At 37.4% G+C, this 20,813-nt stretch overlaps 2 protein-coding genes across 7 annotated transcripts in view; one reads left to right on the top strand and one right to left on the bottom strand.

Annotated features, from left to right (window-relative positions):
• The first annotated feature begins 2 nt into the window (after positions 1 to 2).
• Positions 3 to 19,138, top strand: LOC106178657 (syndetin-like). Of its 4 annotated transcripts, XM_087013854.1 has the most exons (27): positions 4 to 148; positions 828 to 899; positions 1,658 to 1,777; positions 2,699 to 2,770; positions 2,990 to 3,114; positions 4,127 to 4,244; positions 4,453 to 4,488; positions 4,716 to 4,798; positions 6,449 to 6,590; positions 8,164 to 8,304; positions 8,681 to 8,698; positions 9,879 to 10,005; positions 10,464 to 10,644; positions 11,107 to 11,205; positions 11,552 to 11,642; positions 12,009 to 12,176; positions 12,556 to 12,680; positions 12,957 to 13,048; positions 13,671 to 13,762; positions 14,100 to 14,135; positions 14,309 to 14,407; positions 14,769 to 14,866; positions 15,233 to 15,329; positions 16,198 to 16,356; positions 16,787 to 16,908; positions 17,392 to 17,581; positions 17,853 to 19,138. In XM_087013854.1, the coding sequence occupies exons 1-27, from the start codon at positions 107 to 109 to the stop codon at positions 17,961 to 17,963; spliced, it is 2,856 nt and encodes a 951-aa protein (XP_086869980.1). In that variant the 5' UTR covers positions 4 to 106; the 3' UTR covers positions 17,964 to 19,138. The 4 variants fall into 4 exon arrangements, with proteins under 4 accessions (XP_086869982.1, XP_086869983.1, XP_086869980.1 ...); XM_087013855.1 differs by lacking the exon at positions 8,681 to 8,698; XM_087013856.1 differs by lacking the exons at positions 16,198 to 16,356; positions 16,787 to 16,908; positions 17,392 to 17,581; positions 17,853 to 19,138 and adding an exon at positions 15,842 to 15,952 and having other exon boundaries at positions 3 to 148.
• The window catches only part of LOC106178655 (uncharacterized), a 48,067-nt gene continuing 45,901 nt past the window's right edge, over positions 18,648 to 20,813 (bottom strand). For all 3 annotated transcript variants that reach the window (XM_087013859.1, XM_013561931.3, XM_087013860.1), the window contains exon 5: positions 18,648 to 20,558. In XM_087013859.1, coding sequence (XP_086869985.1) covers positions 20,275 to 20,558 — 284 coding nt within the window. In that variant the 3' untranslated portion in view covers positions 18,648 to 20,274. The remainder of the gene's footprint in view (positions 20,559 to 20,813) is intronic.

The following is a 20,813-nucleotide window of genomic DNA, read 5'->3' as shown; positions in this document are numbered from 1 at the left end:
GGAGTTGCTCAATGTTTGTCACGTGACTACAGGAAACCAACATGGCTACCCAGGGGAGGAGTAAATTATACGATTTTTTATAAAATATTGTGAGATTTGAATTAACATGGCGTTTCGGAAGAAATTGCAGTCGCTCATTGGAAAGCAGGTGAGGTGCTTTTAGATAATCTTTTTAAAATCAAATTACACTTATTCTACGGGAACTAAAACAATAATTGCCAGTAAAGTATTGTCAGTGTGTCACTCCCAATGTAAATTGTAATGGGTGTAATTAATGATACTTCATTATTAACAGACTGATTATTTTGCTTTAACTAACTGTTTAAGAGTAATATACTTTAAGTGCAAACGTCGTTCGTACTTGATGTCGTTGATCACCTGTGCCATATGTGGTGGATTTGTGTATCAATTTATTCAATACACTCGGTGGTAATTTTGTGCCTAAACTCTGTAAGTTAGAAGGCAAGCTTCAGTCTTCAGCCACCACAGGAAAATGTCTGAGGCATAGTACATGTTGGCAGAAAAAAGTGTAAAAATCAGACTAAGGGCTGACAGTTTCTGGCCCTTAATGAGCTGGCTTTCTGAGATTTTTGGAAATATTCAGTCTAGAAATGATCTCCACTCCCAGAGGACATGGTGAGCTCTGCATAAGAGTTTATAAGTGGAATGGGGTGGGGTTTACCAGCCAACTTTACTGGAATATATAAGTTTTATAAATAAACGTGAATTTTACTCGCCAGGATTTCTGTAGAATTGCCCCTCCACCAGGGTTTGTCATTTTATAATAATAATAATAATAATAATCATAATCTCCCCATTTCTTCCAGGACCCCAGATCTCCTGATCATGACTTTGCTGCAGATGAATTGGTGGGTCAGCCGGCAGTGGCCTTGTTTAAGGTAAACAGCTGGGTTAGAATTATAGAAGTAAAAAACTGATGTACCAATACCTTGTTCAAGGTAAATGCCTGGATTAGAATTTTAGAAATAAAAAAACTGATGCACCAATACCTTGTACAAGGTAAACGGATGGGTTATAATAAGAGACAATAACTGATGTACCAATGCTTTATTTAAGCCTAAGTGCCCTGTGTGCCTACAAGGTGTAACTTGTTGCATACAGTAATAAATCATGTATAGTGTGTGTACAGTTAGTGCAAAGTCAGTCAGTTTACATGTAGGATATATTAATGTTGAATCCTGATGATATTTGAACCTAGGCTGGTCACAAAAGAGATATCAATTGCGATACTTGGGTGGGATTTCAAACTAAACTTATATATTGGTAAAGCATAAACAGTGTTATTGGCAGGATGCTTAGCTATAATCAGTACAGTTGTACTACCAACATGTTTTCTCACTTATACAATGTTTTATCATTGATAATAACAACAGATGTTTGCATTGTGTAAGTGAAAGAAAGTAACTATTTTACAGTACCTTCTCATTTGTCTCACCTACCACAATTTGTAAGGTTGAGCTAATGCTCAGCTGTCTCACCTACCACAATTTGTAAGGTTGATCCAATGCTCAGCTGTCTCACCTACCACAATGTGTGAGGTTGAGATAAATGCTCAGCTGTCTCACTTACTACAATTTGTAAGGTTGAGATCAAATGCTCAGCTGTCTCACCTACCACATTATGTCCTGTATTGTAGGAACATATCCACCACATAGACATGCCCAATGACCCTCATGCTGACAGAGATCTCCTGGAGTCCATAGAGGCTGACTACTACAGAGGGGAGGAGTTTGATCCCAGTGAGTTTGAACTAGCTGTAAGTATTCATATTATAACATATACCAGGGTTAATGTGATGTATGATTCCAGTGAGTTTGAACTAGCTGTAAGTATTCATATTATAACATATACCAGGGTTAATGTGATGTATGATTCCAGTGAGTTTGAACTAGCTGTAAGTATTCATATTATAACATATACCAGGGTTAATGTGATGTATGATTCCAGTGAGTTTGAACTAGCTGTAAGTATTCATATTATAACATATACCAGGATTAATGTGATGTATGATTCTAGTGAGTTTGAACTAGCTGTAAGTATTCATATTATAACATATACCAGGGTTAATGTGATGTATGATTCCAGTGAGTTTGAACTAGCTGTAAGTATTCATATTATAACATATACCAGGGTTAATGTGATGTATGATTCCAGTGAGTTTAAACTGGCTGTAAGTATTCATATTATAATATATACCCTTTCGTACTAACTGTGGATCAATCTATCTCCAAGGGGATTCTCCCTAAATTGCAATCAGCTTTATTGACTTACATGTCTGGCACGCCTGCTGATGCTGCTAGGGGGTAATTATCATTTAGCAACTTTAGTAGACATGCTAGACATCTAAGCCACTTAAGCTGAAAGCAATTTCACAAGAAACCGGTAAGAGATAGACTGATCCTGTTAGATCGATCAAGGTTCAGGAACCCAGTCTTACAGATTAAGGAGGGGAGAATAATAGACAGGGAATGTTTAACAAAACATTTTATCATTTTTTTAGTGACTTTTCCTTTAGAAATTGGTTTGTGCCAACTTATTCATATCCATATTCATTGATGCTCTTATTTTTTGTTGTTTATAAGGGTTTGCATGCATTTTTTAAAGATTTGCCGAAATTCCAAAAAATCAAAAAAATTATGCATTATGAATTTAAAAATTGTGTGTATATGATTTCCAGAAACTTCCAGAGAAGTTAAACCTTCAGGAGATAGATGATGACAGGACAAAATTGAGAAAACAGCTACAAGTTGTAAGTATAACAGTGTAGAGAACACATTCATACTTGGTTTTCAAATGAAAACCATTCCTTTTGTTTAGTAATTAAGATATTTTTTGCAAGACATTTATCTGCACATACTTCATATATAGTTCTCTTAGCATTTAAGTCACTGATGACATGTAAACTGTGTCATTACCTATGACCTTTGACCTGTAAACTGTGTCATTACCTCTGACCTTATTATTCCAGGTATCAAAGAAAGTGTCAGAACTTGTGCTGGAGAACCACCCAGCGTATGCGGCAGAACTTCAGAGGGTGATGGAGCTCCAGGCCACACTGCAACACGCCAGTGCAATATGTGCAGACGGGAGAAGGTGGGGCTGTTGTATTACAATGTCATATCTAACACACTGTCACATCTAACACACTGTCACACCTAACACACTGACACACTTAACTCAAGTTTTTAAAAGACATACACTCTGGCACACCTAACACAATGATAAATCAAACACTCTGGCACAGTGTTACACCTAACATACTACTGCAGTTAACACACTGTCACATTAAACACTGTCACTACATTCTGTTATACTGAATGCAAATAACACACTGTCACATCTAATGCAATGTTATAAATCAGTCACTGCTCCACCTGACACAATGTTATATCTACAGAATGCATCTAACACACTTGTCATACCTGACACAATGTTATATCTACAGAATGCATCTAACACACTTGTCACACCTGACACAATGTTATATCTACAGAATGCATCTAACACACTTGTCACACCTGACACAATGTTATATCTACAGAATGCATCTTACACACTGTCACACCTAATACAATATTATAAATCAGTCACTGCTCCACCTGACACAATGTTATATCTACAGATAAGTCTTGGTTTTCTTGTCTTCCAGTCAGCTGACTCTGGCTGTCTTCACCACTGCCAGTCATATACTGTGGCACACCTAACACAATGATAAACCATAGACTGGTGCACCTAACACAATTGTTCTTTCTGTCTTCCAGTCAGCTGACTCTGGCTAAGAGTGTCTTCACCACTGCCAGTCACACTCTGTGGCACACCTAACACAATTGTTCTTTCTGTCTTCCAGTCAGCTGACTCTGGCTAAGAGTGTCTTCACCACTGCCAGTCACACTCTGTGGCACACCTAACACAATTGTTCTTTCTGTCTTCCAGTCAGCTGACTCTAGCTAAGAGTGTCTTCACCACTGCCAGTCATATACTGTGGCACACCTAACACAATTGTTCTTTCTGTCTTCCAGTCAGCTGACTCTAGCTAAGAGTGTCTTCACCACTGCCAGTCATACTCTGTGGCACACCTAACACAAATGTTCTTTCTGTCTTCCAGTCAGCTGACTCTAGCTAAGAGTGTCTTCACCACTGCCAGTTTAGGTCTACTGAAGAACTTCAGGAAAAGACAACAACTCATAGCTTTACTGAAATCTCTCAGGATGATAAAGACATTGGTAAGTATGACATTTCCTAGTAATATGGAGAATTTCTGTTTATGTATTAACTCCATGTTAAATGTATTTACTCCATGTTAAATTGCTGTGTAAAATGTTATATAAATTTATGAATGAAATTTGAAACAAGAAAGAGAAATGTATTCATTCATCTCCCTCTCTCTCTCTCTCTCTCTCTCTCTTATTATTAAAAGTTCCTATTTTTCAGCAACGAACTGACATAAGGCTCAGAGAAATGATGGAGGTGGGTATGAGGGCTTATTTATCATATTAATTTGAAGTCGAATGATGACGGATACCTACATACATACATACATCTATAGTAAATTAGTTTCTTCCATTTTATAAAGCTTGACTGCATAAGTTTTATTTCTCAAATCAGTTTTAATTAAGGAATGTATTGCCATTTTATTACTATTAGGTCAATATATCCAAGCTACTCATATATAGATTTATTTGGTGATTTTTCAGGAGGAGGACTACCCTGGTGCAATACAGCTGTGTCTGGAGTGCCAGAAAGCTGCCAGTACATTTAAACATTACAGTTGCATTAGGTGAGACAGCTTATCACACCTAACACATTTCATACATCACATCAGCTGTGTAAGTTAACACTGCTTATCACACCTAACACATTTTATGCACCACATCAGCTGTGTTAGTTGAGACAGCTTATCACACCTAACACATTTCATACTCCACATCACCTGTGTTAGTTGACACCGCTTATCACACCTAACACATTTTATGCACCACATCAGCTGTGTTAGTTGAGACAGCTTATCACACTTAACACATTTCATACTCCACATCAGCTGTGTTAGTTGAGACAGCTTATCACACCTAACACATTTTATGCACCACATCAGCTGTGTTAGTTGAGACAGCTTATCACACCTAACACATTTCATACTCCACATCAACTTTGTTAGATGAGACAGCTTATAACATCTAACACATTTCATACTCCACATCAGCTGTGTTAGTTGAGACAGCTTATCACATCTAACACATTTCAAACTCCACATCAGCTGTGTTAGTTGAGACAGCTTATCACACCTAACACATTTTATGCACCACATCAGCTGTGTTAGTTGAGACAGCTTATCACACCTAACAAATTTTATGCACCACATCAGCTGTGTTAGTTGAGACAGCTTATCACACTTAACAAATTTCATACTCCACATCAGCTGTGTTAGTTGAGACAGCTTATCACACCTAACACATTTTATGCACCACATCAGCTGTGTTAGTTGAGACAGCTTATCACACCTAACACATTTCATACTCCACATCACCTGTGTTAGTTGACACCGCTTATCACACCTAACACATTTTATGCACCACATCAGCTGTGTTAGTTGAGACAGCTTATCACACTTAACACATTTCATACTCCACATCAGCTGTGTTAGTTGAGACAGCTTATCACACCTAACACATTTTATGCACCACATCAGCTGTGTTAGTTGAGAGAGCTTATCACACCTAACACATTTCATACTCCACATCAACTTTGTTAGATGAGACAGCTTATAACATATAACACATTTCATACTCCACATCAGCTGTGTTAGTTGAGACAGCTTATAACATCTAACACATTTCATACTCCACATCAACTTTGTTAGTTGAGACAGCTTATAACATCTAACACATTTCATACTTCACATCAGCTGTGTTAGTTGAGACAGCTTATCACATCTAACACATTTCATACTCCACATCAGCTGTGTTAGTTGAGACAGCTTATCACATCTAACACATTTCATACTCCACATCAGCTGTGTTAGTTGAGACAGCTTATCACATCTAACACATTTCAAACTCCACATCAGCTGTGTTAGGTGAGACAGCTTATAACATCTAACACATTTCATACTCCACATCAACTGTGTTAGGTGAGACAGCATATCACATCTAACACATTTCATACTCCACATCAGCTGTGTTAGGTGAGACAGTTTATCACACCTAACACATTTCATACACCACATCAGCTGTGTTAGGTGAGACAGTTTATCTCACCTAACACATTTCATACACCAATGATTACAGTCTGATTTACAATGTACATCAACTCAGCACATGTTTGTCTGTTCTGGTGATAGTCTAGGAGATGGACATACACACACACATATATACAGAAAGAGAGAGAGAGAAAGAGAGACCAAACTTCATTGCTGTGTTTGTATTTTCAGTGAGTTAAGCTCCAAGCTCCACGACACTCTGGAGATGATAGAGGAACAGCTTGACGTGGCCCTGTCCAAGACATGTCAGAACTTTGATACAAGACACTATGAGAAAGTTCAACATGCATACAGACTTCTGGGGAAGACACAGGTAGGTAGAGCTGACACTGTCCTATGACATGTCATAACTTTGACACCAGACACTATGAGAAAGTTCAGCATGCATACAGACTTCTGGGGAAGACACAGGTAGGTAGAGCTGACACTGTCCTATGACATGTCATAACTTTGACACCAGACACTATGAGAAAGTTCAACATGCATACAGACTTCTGGGGAAGACACAGGTAGGTAGAGCTGACACTGTCCTATGACATGTCAGAACTTTGACACAAGACACTATGAGAAAGTTCAGCATGCATACAGACTTCTGGGGAAGACACAGGTAGGTAGAGATGACACTGTCCTATGACATGTCATAACTTTGACACCAGACACTATGAGAAAGTTCAACATGCATACAGACTTCTGGGGAAGACACAGGTAGGTAGAGCTGACATTGTCCTATGACATGTCATAACTTTGACACCAGACACTATGAGAAAGTTCAACATGCATACAGACTTCTGGGGAAGACACAGGTAGGTAGAGCTGACATTGTCCTATGACATGTCATAACTTTGACACCAGACACTATGAGAAAGTTCAACATGCATACAGACTTCTGGGGAAGACACAGGTAGGTAGAACTGACACTGTCCTATGACATGTCACAACTTTGACACAAGACAGTCAGTTACATGAAGACACTGTGCATGGCTTGATGATGCATGTTAGACCAGCCAGCAAAGTTCTGGACAATTTGTGAAAAAGAGTATACATCCCATAGTATAATGACAGGTTACAACTTCTTAATATACATCGCATCTTAACTGTATATGATTACAGTATATTGCTCTTGTGAAAAGGATCATATATTATTCAATGACTATATCTGAAAGAGAGTAGACCCCTTCTAGTGTAATTACATCCAACAACATCTCAAAATACACCAAATGTAGACTTTACATCGCTAAAGTATATTGCCGCATGTGAAAGTGCCTCATATTACTCAGTGCTGTTGACATGGTAACATCATATAACACCTTGTTCTCTCTAGACTGCCATGGACCAGCTACACATGCATTTCACTAGTGCCATCCATAACACTGCCTTCACCATTGTACTGGGTTATATATTATCACAGTTATATCTATACCTTGTTCTCTCCAGACTGTCATGGACCAGTTACACATGCATTTCACTAGTGCCATCCATAACACTGCCTTCACCATTGTACTGGGTTATATATTATCACAGTTATATCTATACCTTGTTCTCTCTAGACTGCCATGGACCAGTTACACATGCATTTCACTAGTGCCATCCATAACACTGCCTTCACCATTGTACTGGGTTATATATTATCACAGTTATATCTATACCTTGTTCTCTCTAGACTGCCATGGACCAGTTACACATGCATTTCACTAGTGCCATCCATAACACTGCCTTCACCATTGTACTGGGTTATATATTATCACAGTTATATCTATACCTTGTTATCTCTAGACTGCCATGGACCAGTTACACATGCATTTCACTAGTGCCATCCATAACACTGCCTTCACCATTGTACTGGGTTATATATTATCACAGTTATATCTATACCTTGTTATCTCTAGACTGCCATGGACCAGTTACACATGCATTTCACTAGTGCCATCCATAACACTGCCTTCACCATTGTACTGGGTTACGTAGAGCTGACCTCGGGGACGGCAGACAGCAATTTCCAGAAGAGACAGTACTCTGACCTGTGTAAGGTAAGTATACTGACATTATATGTGAAAGACTAGTGCATGCTAGCTCCTTCATAGGTTATAGAGCCGAGTTGGGGACTTTTTGTCTCTGGATGAGTAGAGTTTTTTATTGTTTAGACTTTTGCTTAAACATGGCACTATGAGAACCTGCGTCTTGTTTACTATGAGAAAATTGATGTATGATTTTAGAGTTTAAACCTGTTACATCTAAATTCTAACAGTTCTATGTCTCAAAAATTTCTTGAATAATCCAACTGCTGTTTCTGTGTCACCTTTCTTTTATCTTAGCTGATAAACTTCTTTCTTTGAATTCTGAATCTGTAAATTTAATGGCACTGTAACAGGTAGATTAACATATTTGTATTGGATTTTATGATAGCGCCTGTTTAGCAATGTGGTGAGTATGTAGGAATATTTTCATTCAACTAACTGCTGATATCCATGCAGCCCTGTGTGGTTGTGTTAGATGTGGCTTGGGGAATTTGTCTCACCTAACACATTCAGTGAGCTGTCTCACCTAACACATTCAGTGAGATGTCTCACCTAACACACTGAGATGTCTCACCTTACACACTCAGTGAGATGTCTCAACTATCACACTCAGGGAGATGTCTCACCTAACACACTCAGTGAGATGTCTCAACTAACACACTCAGGGAGATGTCTCACCTAACACACTCAGGGAGATGTCTCACCTAACACACTCAGTGAGATGTCTCAACTAACACACTCAGTGAGATGTCTCACCAAACACATTCAGAGAGATGTCTCACCTAACACATCCAGAAGATGACACACCTCAGACATTCTAATCTCAGCAATATTAACATTGTGTGGCAATTTTGTTGAGGTGATTAAAAATATTTACGTTTGATCAACATTTTTGCATAATTGTGTGAAAGTTTTTTATTTAGTTTGGTTGTCAAAAAAGTTGAAAGAGGAGAAAAAATCTTTGTATAATTGGTGCTTTTATAACAGAAAATTAGGACTACAATTAATGAACCATCTGCAAAAATGCATTCCACTGCTTCAAACCCTGGGACATCATACTGCCATTGGTACAGAGATAGATATCTTATATATCAAAGGGCTTTAACACATACCCCTCTAGAATGATACGTTTTTGGAAAAGAGATAAGAAAATGATTCAGCAAGCTGCAATTTGAATCTGTTTGTATTTTGATTGGTTTGTTTATTATTGGTTATTTCATTATTTTTTTCACCCATTTGACATTTCATGAATTTAGATCTGTTTGTGTGTTGTTTCATAGATATGAATTTTGTTTCTGTTATTTTGAAACTGCCTGAAATTGATCTAAATAAACGAGAAATTCTAACTAAAGGAAGATAAGAAGGGCAGCATCTCTGTTCTTACCCTGCTTGTTACAGAAAATCCCTTTTATTTTTTCCCCTATCTTGGGAAATCAGTGCTATATTTTCAAACCTGTTTTTTCATCTCTATTTTTTTAAACACCTTATAAAATAATAATAATCAAAAACTTACAGGACCAAAGAAATAAATGTTACAGAAAAGATTAAGTATATTTGTTTTGAGCCCTTCTGTCTGTCTGTTCCAGCACATCAGTATAGAAACGTTCTACCCATGTCTTGTGGACCTGTGCAAGGCATTGTGGGAAGTGATGAAGAGTTATTATCAAACCATCGAGTGGCACGAGAGACAGGAACAAGAGGCTCAAGATTCAGGTTGCTATCAATGTATCAATTCTCTTTGTGGTGCATGAACATAACACTTTTAACATTAAATTTCTGAAGAATTTCAATTGCTTAAACTTTAAAAGTATAAATTTCACCAATTTTAAATATTTTAAAAGGAAACATAGGATAGATGTTATTATGAACAGAGCTACAATTTTTGGATGAATTTGTAGCATTTCTCTTACTGTGATAGATACTATACAATCTAAAATCTCCACTGTCACACCTAACACAATGTAAAATCTCCACTGTCACACCTAACACAATGTAAAATCTCCACTTTCAGACCTAACACAATGTAAAATCTCCACTGTCACACCTAACACAATGTAAAATCTCCACTTTCAGACCTAACACAATGTAAAATCTCCACTTTCAGACCTAACACAATGTAAAATCTCCACTGTCACACCTAACACAATCTCAACCAGTCTCTGATATTGCAGACTCCAATGGCAGCAGTGTGGAGGCCGTGTTCAACAGGAGATATGTGAAGCAGAAGCTGGAGCACGGACTGGAGCGTATCTGGCAAGACGTCCAGCAGAAGGTGAAGACCTATGTCCTCAGTCTGGATATGTCCACTTTTAAATTCGATGAGTTCATCCAGGTGCTGGACATTGTCAACAGGTGAGATATCAGTGGCACTGAGTTAAAATGTTTATTTTACACAGTAGCACTTGATATCTGTTAAACATTGGTTTTGGTTTATTGCGCACAAATTCAGAAACCAAATATACAGTCGACACTGAGTTTACTAAAAAAAAAAGGATTTTCTTGTTGTTCACCTGTATTTCAATACATGGCATTTTATCTGTATTCTAGATAACTGTGCATCCTGTGAAGCCAGGTCCCTTCTCATCAGAATCTGTGCAACTGTTATTAGTCTCAGTCACATCAGCACTTTAATGTAAACAATTTGCAATTGTTTGCTGGCTATGATGAGACACACAAATGCTTCACAGCTTAACAAGTTTATTTAAGTCAATGCTAATGGAAGTTTAAAAATAGTCCTTTAGTAAAGCAAAACATCAAGTGGATTTATCTTTTCCCTCACCAAGGGTTATTTGTTCTTGTATTCTCTTTTCACAGGCTAATTCAGGTTGGTGAAGAATTCTGTGGAAGTAAATCTGAAGGATTACAAGATTCTCTCAGGCAGCAAAGTGTCAACTATTTTAGAAATTATCATAGGTAAGGAAACAATGGTGGCAGCAGTTGGTAATGTTTTCTTTAATAAGTTTTAGTCCACAAACTTATTCAAACTCAGTAAAAAAATACAAAAAAATACAAGAGCTTCACACAGCCTGGCAACTCAACAGCTGTCACATCCAACACACTGTCACATCTAACACGCTGTCACATCTAACACACTGTCACATCCAACACACTGTCACATCCAACACACTGTCACATCCAACACACTGTCACATCCAACACACTGTCACATCCAACACACTGTCACATCTACAACACTGTCATATCTACAACACTGCCATATAAGACAATCACATCTAACACACTTTCTCCTCTACTCCAGGTCCAGACTAGATGAACTGAGGATGTTCCTAGAAAATGAAGGCTGGGAACTGTGTCCTGTGAAGTCCAACTTTAGTATACTCCAACTCCAGGTAAGCTGTCTATCTGTCTTCCCTGGATCCATGCAGCAGTCCTATGTTGTTGTCATTCTGTACAGAAATGACTTAATGTTCTGCTCATTGTATGACATCTGTGATGCCAATGTGTTACTTAGTGTAAGGTGCTGAAGTAAACAGTGTTCAGGCTGTAATACTTTAGTTTAGGTTTTTTTTTTTTTCTTCCCATGTATCTGCTTCCTATATTATGCCTTATTGAATACAATACATAATTTTGGAATTATTCTATTAGGAATACCTCGGCAGTTGTATTTAAATTTAGTAAGTTAAACATATTTGATAAATAATAGCATGTTTTTAGATAATATTCAAGTGTTCTTATAACTTTTCCACAATTAACAGGAGTACAAGTTTATGCGCCACAGACTACGGCGCACACACAGCAATGCGAGCTCACTGTCGCAAGGGAGTGTGAAGACCAGCGTGTTCCAGAAGTTTCGAGATCAGGGAAGTCCCTTTGATCTTCAGGCAGAGGAGGAAGAAAAGGAGGACGTCCTAGCAACAAATGGGGTAAAATGAAATGAAAAAAACTTAATAAAAAGAAAGAAGTAAAGGCTTTTTCGGTGAATTATTGTCTGATTAATTGTATGATTTCTTTAATATTTATTTGTATATTTTCTCTCTCATGGAAGGGTTCTATAGGACATAGGTTTTCTATAATATGGCTTGTAGCACATCCAATACAATTCCTGTAGAGTAACCCATAGAGTCACTTTTAGAAATGTTTTGTATGGGTTTGGTGGACACATTATCATTTTAGTAGACTAACACTATCTCTGTGTAATAATCTTCATCTCACCTGTGGTGCCTAAATCATGATATTTACAGCTCTATGATATATGACTGTGTACAATACCAGTGTATGACCTTCATCTCCTGTCTGTTCCAGTTTGACAGCGAGGGTTTCCACGAGGGTACCCCAGACCACGACAGTGACAGTGACTCTGACATCCCTGAGGAACTGAAGCAGGATTACATTGATGAACAGACAGGAGAGGTGCCTGCTGTCAGGAGGTGATTCATATAATAAAGAATGTTATATACTCCATAGAACACCTGGGAACACACCTGTCTGTCACACCTGACACACCTTATCAATCTTATGTTATTACTGATATTATAATATTATAAACAGTGTTTGCAAAAAATATAATTTTAGAGTTAGTTTAAAATAATTATGACAAAGTGCTTTCAGGTCTGATATCCTTTATATACGTACGAATGTATATTTTAAAAAAAGATAAAATATAAAATATAAACGAAAGGTAAAATTCAAGTGTTTCATTCTAGGCCCAAGGTTTCAATAAGAAGAGGAAGTTTAAGATCAGACAGACTGGCACCAATAGTGACCAATACTACACTTAATGTGATAAGACTGTGGGGTAATGGTTATAGTTTGCTCTCTCCAGTAGTAACCAATACTACACTTAATGTGATAAGACTCTGGGGTAATGGTTATAGTTTGCTCTCTCCAGTAGTAACCAATACTACACTTAATGTGATAAGACTGTGGGGTAATGGTTATAGTTTGCTCTCTCCAGTAGTAACCAATACCACACTTAATGTGATAAGACTCTGGGGTAATGGTTATAGTTTGCTCTCTCCAGTAGTGACCAATACTACACTTAATGTGATAAGACTCTGGGGGTAATGGTTATAGTTTGCTCTCTCCAGTAGTGACCAATACTACACTTAATGTGATGAGACTCTGGGGTAATGGTTATAGTTTGCTCACACTCTGAAAGTCTTTAAAAGTGAACATTGACATGGGTGAAAGTTTTCAGCATTTTCAGCGCTGTTTTTGTTCGTTTTGTTAATGTCAGAATTTACAGAATTTTCAGTTTCTACAACGTTCACCCATGACATTGGACTCACTTTATCTGTTGTATCTAGTTACTTAGCTCTTAACTTGGGCTAACTGTAATTATGGCCATCAGTTTTTTATCGTGCAGTTCTTAAAAACATATATTAATATGGTATTCTCTATCTCCCCTCTATTTCCAGGGAAATACATGCAGATGATGAACGTCCTCAAACCCATCTCCTTTGATGTGATCTTCTGTATGTCCCAGCTGTTTGATTTTTATATGTACACTGTAAGTTCCCCAACCAGTTTTTTTTAACAACATGTCTTTATCTATTAGAGGGAAGAATATATTAAAACTGTGATCTCTTTATAATGACCATTTTAAAATTAATTATTGGATGTAGAGGCATTGTGTACTGTCTACTGGCGTGTGCCAGGTGTAACCTTGAATGTTAAGACTAGTCTAGTACATTATTAGGGAGATAAAGTAATAGGAAAACAGTAAGTAATCTGTGATAACACTGTATTACACTGAGACCTTATTTAAAGCCTTGTGCAGAGGACAAGTAGGCAGTATGTGGTATCAGTTCCAATATGTATCTGACACTTGTATTTTCATATTCCAGGTGTACAGCTTCTTTGGTTCTGAATATGCTGCTGAGGTAGGTTTACAAAACAAAAGATACTCTTCTTTCTTTCTCCTACTTTTCTTTTCTTAACTAGCATTTTCTTTTAAAAAGTTCCACTTCAAAGTTCATCTCTTCTATTTGTTAAAGATAAGTTTTTTTCTTTACATTTGTTTGTAGACTTGAATCTTTTCCATTATTCCTTCCAGGACAGAGAACTAAGTAACAAACTGAGGACCACACTGAAGAGAATAGATGATAACTTGATATTAGAGGACAATGGCATGGATAGTATGGAGGAGAGGAGGGTAAAACATCTGCTCTACATTTCTGCTTGCAACCTTTGAAATCTGTATAAAATTTAATGTGTGTGTGCGTGAGAGAGAGAGAGAGAGAGAGAGAGAGAGAGAGAGAGAGAGAGAGAGAGAGAGAGAGAGAGAGAGATTTAATGTGTGTGTGCGTGAGAGAGAGAGAGAGAGAGAGAGAGAGAGAGAAAATTAATGTGTGTGTGTGTGTGAGAGAGAGAGAGAGAGAGAGAAAATTAATGTGTGTGTGTGTGTGTGTGTGTGTGAGAGAGAGAGAGAGAGAATCACTGTGTATATTTGTGTTAATTGTCATGTAATATGTTGACATATGTTAATAGAATGCATAACCTTGTTTGTCTCCTAGGACAAAGTTCTACAGCCCCACATTTCTCCCGTCGTCAATTTGCTCAACCCAGACTCACTGTTTGGTCTGCCAGAGAGAGTGGTGGCCGCTGAGTCTCTGTGAGTATTACAGTGATGGAAATTATGTGGCAAGTGCTTGATGTAGGAATTATCTTCTGCTATTTGTAAAAGTGGTCTGTAATGTTATTTGTAGAATGTAGGTTTATCTTGTGCTTGAATTGTTTTAATATTTACTCTGCTCAGCTTAATTATTATGAGCTCATTAATTTGATCTTTTTATGATTTTGTTATTTCATATATTTTAAAATTTAAGATCTAGTACTGATGAGAATGAATTTCCAGTGTTATATGTTCTTATAATAACAGTGTGTGTGTGTATGTGTGTGTATGTGTTAGGGTATTTAAGAACTGATTGTAATTCTACTTCCCAAGTCTTAACCCCCCCCCCCTTCTCCTGTATTCCAGAGTATTCCTGGCAGAGCAGTTTGAGTTCCTGAAACCCAGTCTGGAAGAATCCATCCCACAGACTAAGAAAGCATTCCTCATGCAGTTTTATTCACAGGTGGGTACTTATGACTTCTCCAATAAGATTTACCCACAGAAAAATGTAGGATATTTGTCCAGTTTTGTAAGTCAAGTACCACATTTTATCTATGTCATTGATTTTTGCTGATTTTTTTAATGCAGTTTTGTAGAAAAATTATGATTTCATAATTTTAAAAAATTATGCTAGAGGCTTTGAGCTTATTTGGCCTTTAACATTTATAGAATATAGTTTAAATTAATTGCATCATGATACGAATATGAAGTACACATTTTTACATTTTCGATATGCTGTTAGCACACAGGCAAAGTGCTATATTTCTTATAATGAAATGTTTTATCATTTCTCTCAGACTGTGAGTATAGCCCAGGAGCTCCGTAAGCCTGTCTACCAGTGTGTTATATCAATTGTTATAATGAAATGTTTTATTATTACCCTCAGACTGTGAGTATAGCCCAGGAGCTCCATAAGCCTGTCTTCCAGTGTGTTATATTAATTGTTATAATGAAATGTTTTATTATTACCCTCAGACTGTGAGTACAGCCCAGGAGCTCTGTAAGCCTGTCTACCAGTGTGTTATATCAATTGTTATAATGAAATGTTTTATTATTATCCTCAGACTGTGAGTACAGCCCAGGAGCTCTGTAAGCCTGTCTACCAGTGTGTTATATTAATTGTTATAATGAAATGTTTTATTATTATCCTCAGACTGTGAGTACAGCCCAGGAGCTCCGTAAGCCTGTCTACCAGTGTGTTATATCAATTGTTATAATGAAATGTTTTATTATTACCCTCAGACTGTGAGCACAGCCCAGGAGCTCCGTAAGCCTGTCTACCAGTGTGTTATATTAATTGTTATAATGAAATGTTTTATTATTACCCTCAGACTGTGAGTACAGCCCAGGAGCTCCGTAAGCCTGTCTATCAATGTGTCACCAGCAGGTGTCTGAACACTGACCAACTCCTGCAGTCTGTCAGCAGTGTTAAGTGGGACATCAAGGACATCATGTCACAGCATAATAACTATGTGGATGTCATACTGAGGGTAAGGTTAGCTATAGACTGGCTATAGAGTCTTGTCTAAGTGTCTTGGCTATAGAGACTGGCTATAAAGTCTGACTATAAGCTTGAATTAATATACAATTATAATAACTATGTGGATGTCATACTGAGGGTAAGGTTAGCTATAGACTGGCTATAGAGTCTTGTCTAAGTGTCTTGGCTATAGAGACTGGCTATAAAGTCTGACTATAAGCTTGAATTAATATACAATTATAATAACTATGTGGATGTCATACTGAGGGTAAGGTTAGCTATAGACTGGCTATAGAGTCAAGGGGCATCTGGAAATGATATCAGACAACTGAGCTATCCAGTACAAGTTAGAGGTAGTTGTTTGTATGTCTTCAGTGATATTAAATCATAAATACCTGACATGTTTGTGTTCTAGTTTTAAGAAAAGTCTTTCCTTACAGGAACTTCAAGTGTTCAGTAACAGGTTAAATGGGGTCAGTCGCCGCGTCCCGCTTCCTGAAGCCGTTTCCAAGGTAATGTGGGAGCATGTGATTGGACTTGCCAATAGGACGCTAGTAGAAGGGTAAGTGTGCGGCAGTCTGGTCATGACAGACATCTTGCAACCACTAGGTTTTATGAAGGATGGTTAACGCAATTGACCAGAATAATATTGTAATTTGAATCTGTAAAATTTGTTATCAAATCAATCAATACAGACACTGTATATAAAACTGCCTTGTTTCCTGTATGGTGACTGTATACTTGCCAGCTTTGCTGTCTAGTTGTTAAACAAATTTAGTAATTTGAAAAAAAAATGAAATACAAACAAAATACAGCTGAAATAACAAGTTAACAATAGCACATTTCCAGTTTCTGGTCGTGTGGACAGGAAGCATGTTAACGTGTCATTTGATATAAACTGTTACAGTTGATCAGAATGGTTATTAAAGAACTTAAATATTTGTCTTTAAATCAATTTGCTAAATTTAGGAGTGCTTGGGAAAAGGATGAATACTTAATTAAATAGAATAAAACCATTGAGTAAACCAAGAAATCATGTTTCCAGTTATGCCAGTGCTAAGAAGTGTACCAATGAGGGCCGAGCCCTGATGCAGCTGGACTTTCAACAGCTGCTGATGAAGCTGGAGAAGTTGACCAACATCCGACCAATACCAGAGCGGGAGTTTGTGGACGCTTACATCAAGGCGTATTACCTGCCAGAGACACAGCTAGAGCTCTGGGTCAGGGACAGAAGGGTAAGGGAGTGGACGGTGGTCAATGAGTGGACACTGAGTGGGCAGTGGTCAAGATATAGACAAATACAGACAAATACTGCCCTTTTATCTGGTTTATCTGTTCAGTTTTTGTGGTCAGTAGACGGTTCAGAATTTAACGTTTACCATAACGTGTGATTCATACAGTGACCAAAATTGCTATGCTTAAAGTAAGTGCTTTTCTTCAAAAACTACTTTTATATTGAATATTGTGCAATAAAAAGGTAATGTTGCTGAAATGTTATCTTTTCAGGAATACTCTCCCAAACAACTGATCTCTCTTATCAACTGTGTGGACCACATCAACAAAAGAGGAAGACAGAGACTGGTGGCAATGGTGGAGGAATCTGCCAACAGGAGATAGCACATTTTGTGAACTGCATTGCGTTAGTTGTGACTTTAGAGACAGCATGTTGTGTTAGCTGTGAACTACATTGCATTAGCTGTGACTTGGGAAGACACATTGTGTCACTGCGAATTGCATTGAATTGGCTGTGAACAGCACATTGTGTTCCTGTGAAGTGGGAGTGCATTGTCTATTGTGTTTGCTATGAACAAGGGGACATTGCGTTAGCTGTGAACTGGGAGACAGCTTATTGCATTAGCTGTGAACTGGGAGACAGCACATTGTGTTAGCTGTGAACTGGGAGACAGCTTATTGCATTAGCTGTGAACTGGGAGACAGCTTATTGCATTAGCTGTGAACTGGGAGACAGCACATTGCATTAGCTGTGAACTGGGAGACAGCTTATTGCATTAGCTGTCAACTGGGAGACAGCACATTGCGTTAGCTGTCAACTGGGAGACAGCATATTGCATTAGCTGTGAACTGGGAGACAGCACATTGTGTTAGCTGTGAACTGGGAGACAGCATATTGCATTAGCTGTGAACTGGGAGACAGCACATTGAGTTAGCTGTCAACTGGGAGACAGCACATTGCGTTAGCTGTGAACTGGGACATCGATGCACTGTGTTAGCTGTGAACTCGGATGTTTCACATAGGACAAGGCAAAAATATGTTTGTTTATGAACAAGATGAAAACTATGTCAAGTTTAGGTAATACTGATTTATTCTGTGACAACATAACACAGCTGGGAACAGCAGTGGGGGAAGTATTAACATTAACCACCAGTAACAGGAACAGTGACAGTTCCTTGAATTGTCATAATGCCATATCATATGAAAGTGCAATTGTATAGGGGAATAATTAATAGTTAGGCTATTTTGTAAGTTTAAGTCTTGAACATAAATTATAATCTATTGTAATAAATGATCTTAAGGTCAGACTATTGTAATAAGTGTAAGAACAAATTAACCCTTTCAATCCGTGTTGTTTAAAACTGCCAGCCATTGAGAGGAAGTGTAAATATGTGGGATGTTGAACAGTGACAAAGGGTTAACGGTCATGATTAACTATGTACATATATCCAAGGCTTTTGTATCATGTAACGCAAACAAGATACATGCTTGTAAAAATTAAAAAGAACATTACATTAATGTAACATTTTGAAATAAATCAATGCCAAGTTGTAAATTATCTTTGGTAAGTTAAAGAGTTACTTAATGTGAGACCCAGATTTAAGAGACTGATGTGATATCTTGAATCTGAGCTTCTACTGTACAACAAAAGATGGTGATCAACAAAGAGTTGTTGTCATGGTCAGCTATTACTTATTGTATATACACATTTTAAAATAACAACTGATACAATGCATGTATTCCAAGTTTAATGTTACACTTCATGTTAAAAAACACCCATCACTCTGTGAACAAGTCAGATATAGACCCTGGGCGCCAAAACCTGCCACACTCCAAATTTACATCCAACTTTTGTATCAATCAACAGAAGTTGTTTTAAAAGTTGCAGTACACAACTATCAAAATATTCTTGTGTGACATCCTTGTTGAACTATCTACAGATAAATCAAATCAAACCACACTCCCAATATAACATCCACAAATTTCCATCAGTGATATTATTTTTCTTATTATTTTTACAATATATAAAGTGAATATATGCTTCACATCAATATTAATTTAGATTAAACTATTTACAGTATTTTGTGTACAATTTACAATATATTTCTGTCACACAGGTTGTTTACTACAAACAGCATTTCCTGCACTGAAGACACCTGGACTTGTCAGATCAGCAGAAAGTGCTTCATTTACAATTACTGATAACAACAACCTCTAGTTTGCGTTTTTTTTCATTTGCCAATTAAATTTTGCAAAAGAAAAGAAAGCATGAAGTTGAAAAAAGTAAACATAAAATAAATACTGAAAATCAAGAACTTAAAAATGCAAAAAAATATAAAATTTGCACTAATCTTCAAAAATGGTCAACTCTGTCGTTCAATCACAAGACAGAAATGCTCCAGGTACAGAAACTGACCAATCAAAGTTGCTCAGTGATAAGGCTATGTACCAAACTTTTACTAATTCGTATATATGTACAGATGGCCATGTTAGAAAATGCTGTTAACGTTGGAAATTCAACAGCATATATATTAGCCATGATTCGATGCTAGATTGTGGTTCTTTTTGGCTGATACGAATCAAGAAGCAACTGATCATGATTATGGGCTAAAAATGTCCAGCACCATAACTGTTTCATAACTATGACCATTCCACTGCTGTATCTTCATACTGTAACTATTAACTGTACAATTTCTAAATCTTTGTGACAGAGTTTTTATTAGTTGATGTCTTTGCGGACACTTTGGGTTTCCACCAGGTCTTGGCTTTACTTGTCACTTGATTGGCTGTCTTGAACTTTGAAATGTCCACAAATATATTCTGTTCATGTGTCTTCCCAGATGGGCCTTGTAGTCTCACTGTGTAGATGCCAGAGTCCTCGGTTGTGGGGAAATACATCCGCAGACGAAAGTCCAGCCATTTGGAGAAGTAACGCCCCTTGCGATAATGAGGAAAAGCAATCAACACGTACCTTCCACCTGATAAATGAAGGATTACAAATGTATTAATCAACACTGTCCACATCTGACATATTGAATACTGAATATAAATGTTGAAGTTGCATTGCGTTAGGTGTGCCAAACAAATTGTGTTGGGATGAGATTCAACCACAATGTCTATCACACTTATACACCAGAGACTCCATCTCCATGAAAACACATAAGATTTGTAGCTTGATTTCCAAATAGAACACCTTCTACTTGATAAAATTTAACTGAAAACTGTAGGAATAA

Source organism: Lingula anatina, chromosome 5 (assembly GCF_051362555.1).
Source record: "Lingula anatina isolate TDL-2025a chromosome 5, LinAna3.0, whole genome shotgun sequence".
Taxonomy (NCBI): domain Eukaryota; kingdom Metazoa; phylum Brachiopoda; class Lingulata; order Lingulida; family Lingulidae; genus Lingula; species Lingula anatina.
Note: the sequence above shows the minus strand (reverse complement) of the source record. Positions and strands in the feature narration are given on the sequence as shown.

Excerpts from the sequence above, each read along its gene's own strand:
- LOC106178657 (XM_087013854.1), top strand. The coding sequence starts at position 107 with ATGGCGTTTCGGAAGAAATTGCAGTCGCTCATTGGAAAGCAG. Across the intron at positions 11,643-12,008 it reads TTAGTATACTCCAACTCCAG|GAGTACAAGTTTATGCGCCA; the intron begins GTAAGCTGTCTA and ends CACAATTAACAG. Across the intron at positions 15,330-16,197 it reads TCATGCAGTTTTATTCACAG|ACTGTGAGTACAGCCCAGGA; the intron begins GTGGGTACTTAT and ends TATTACCCTCAG.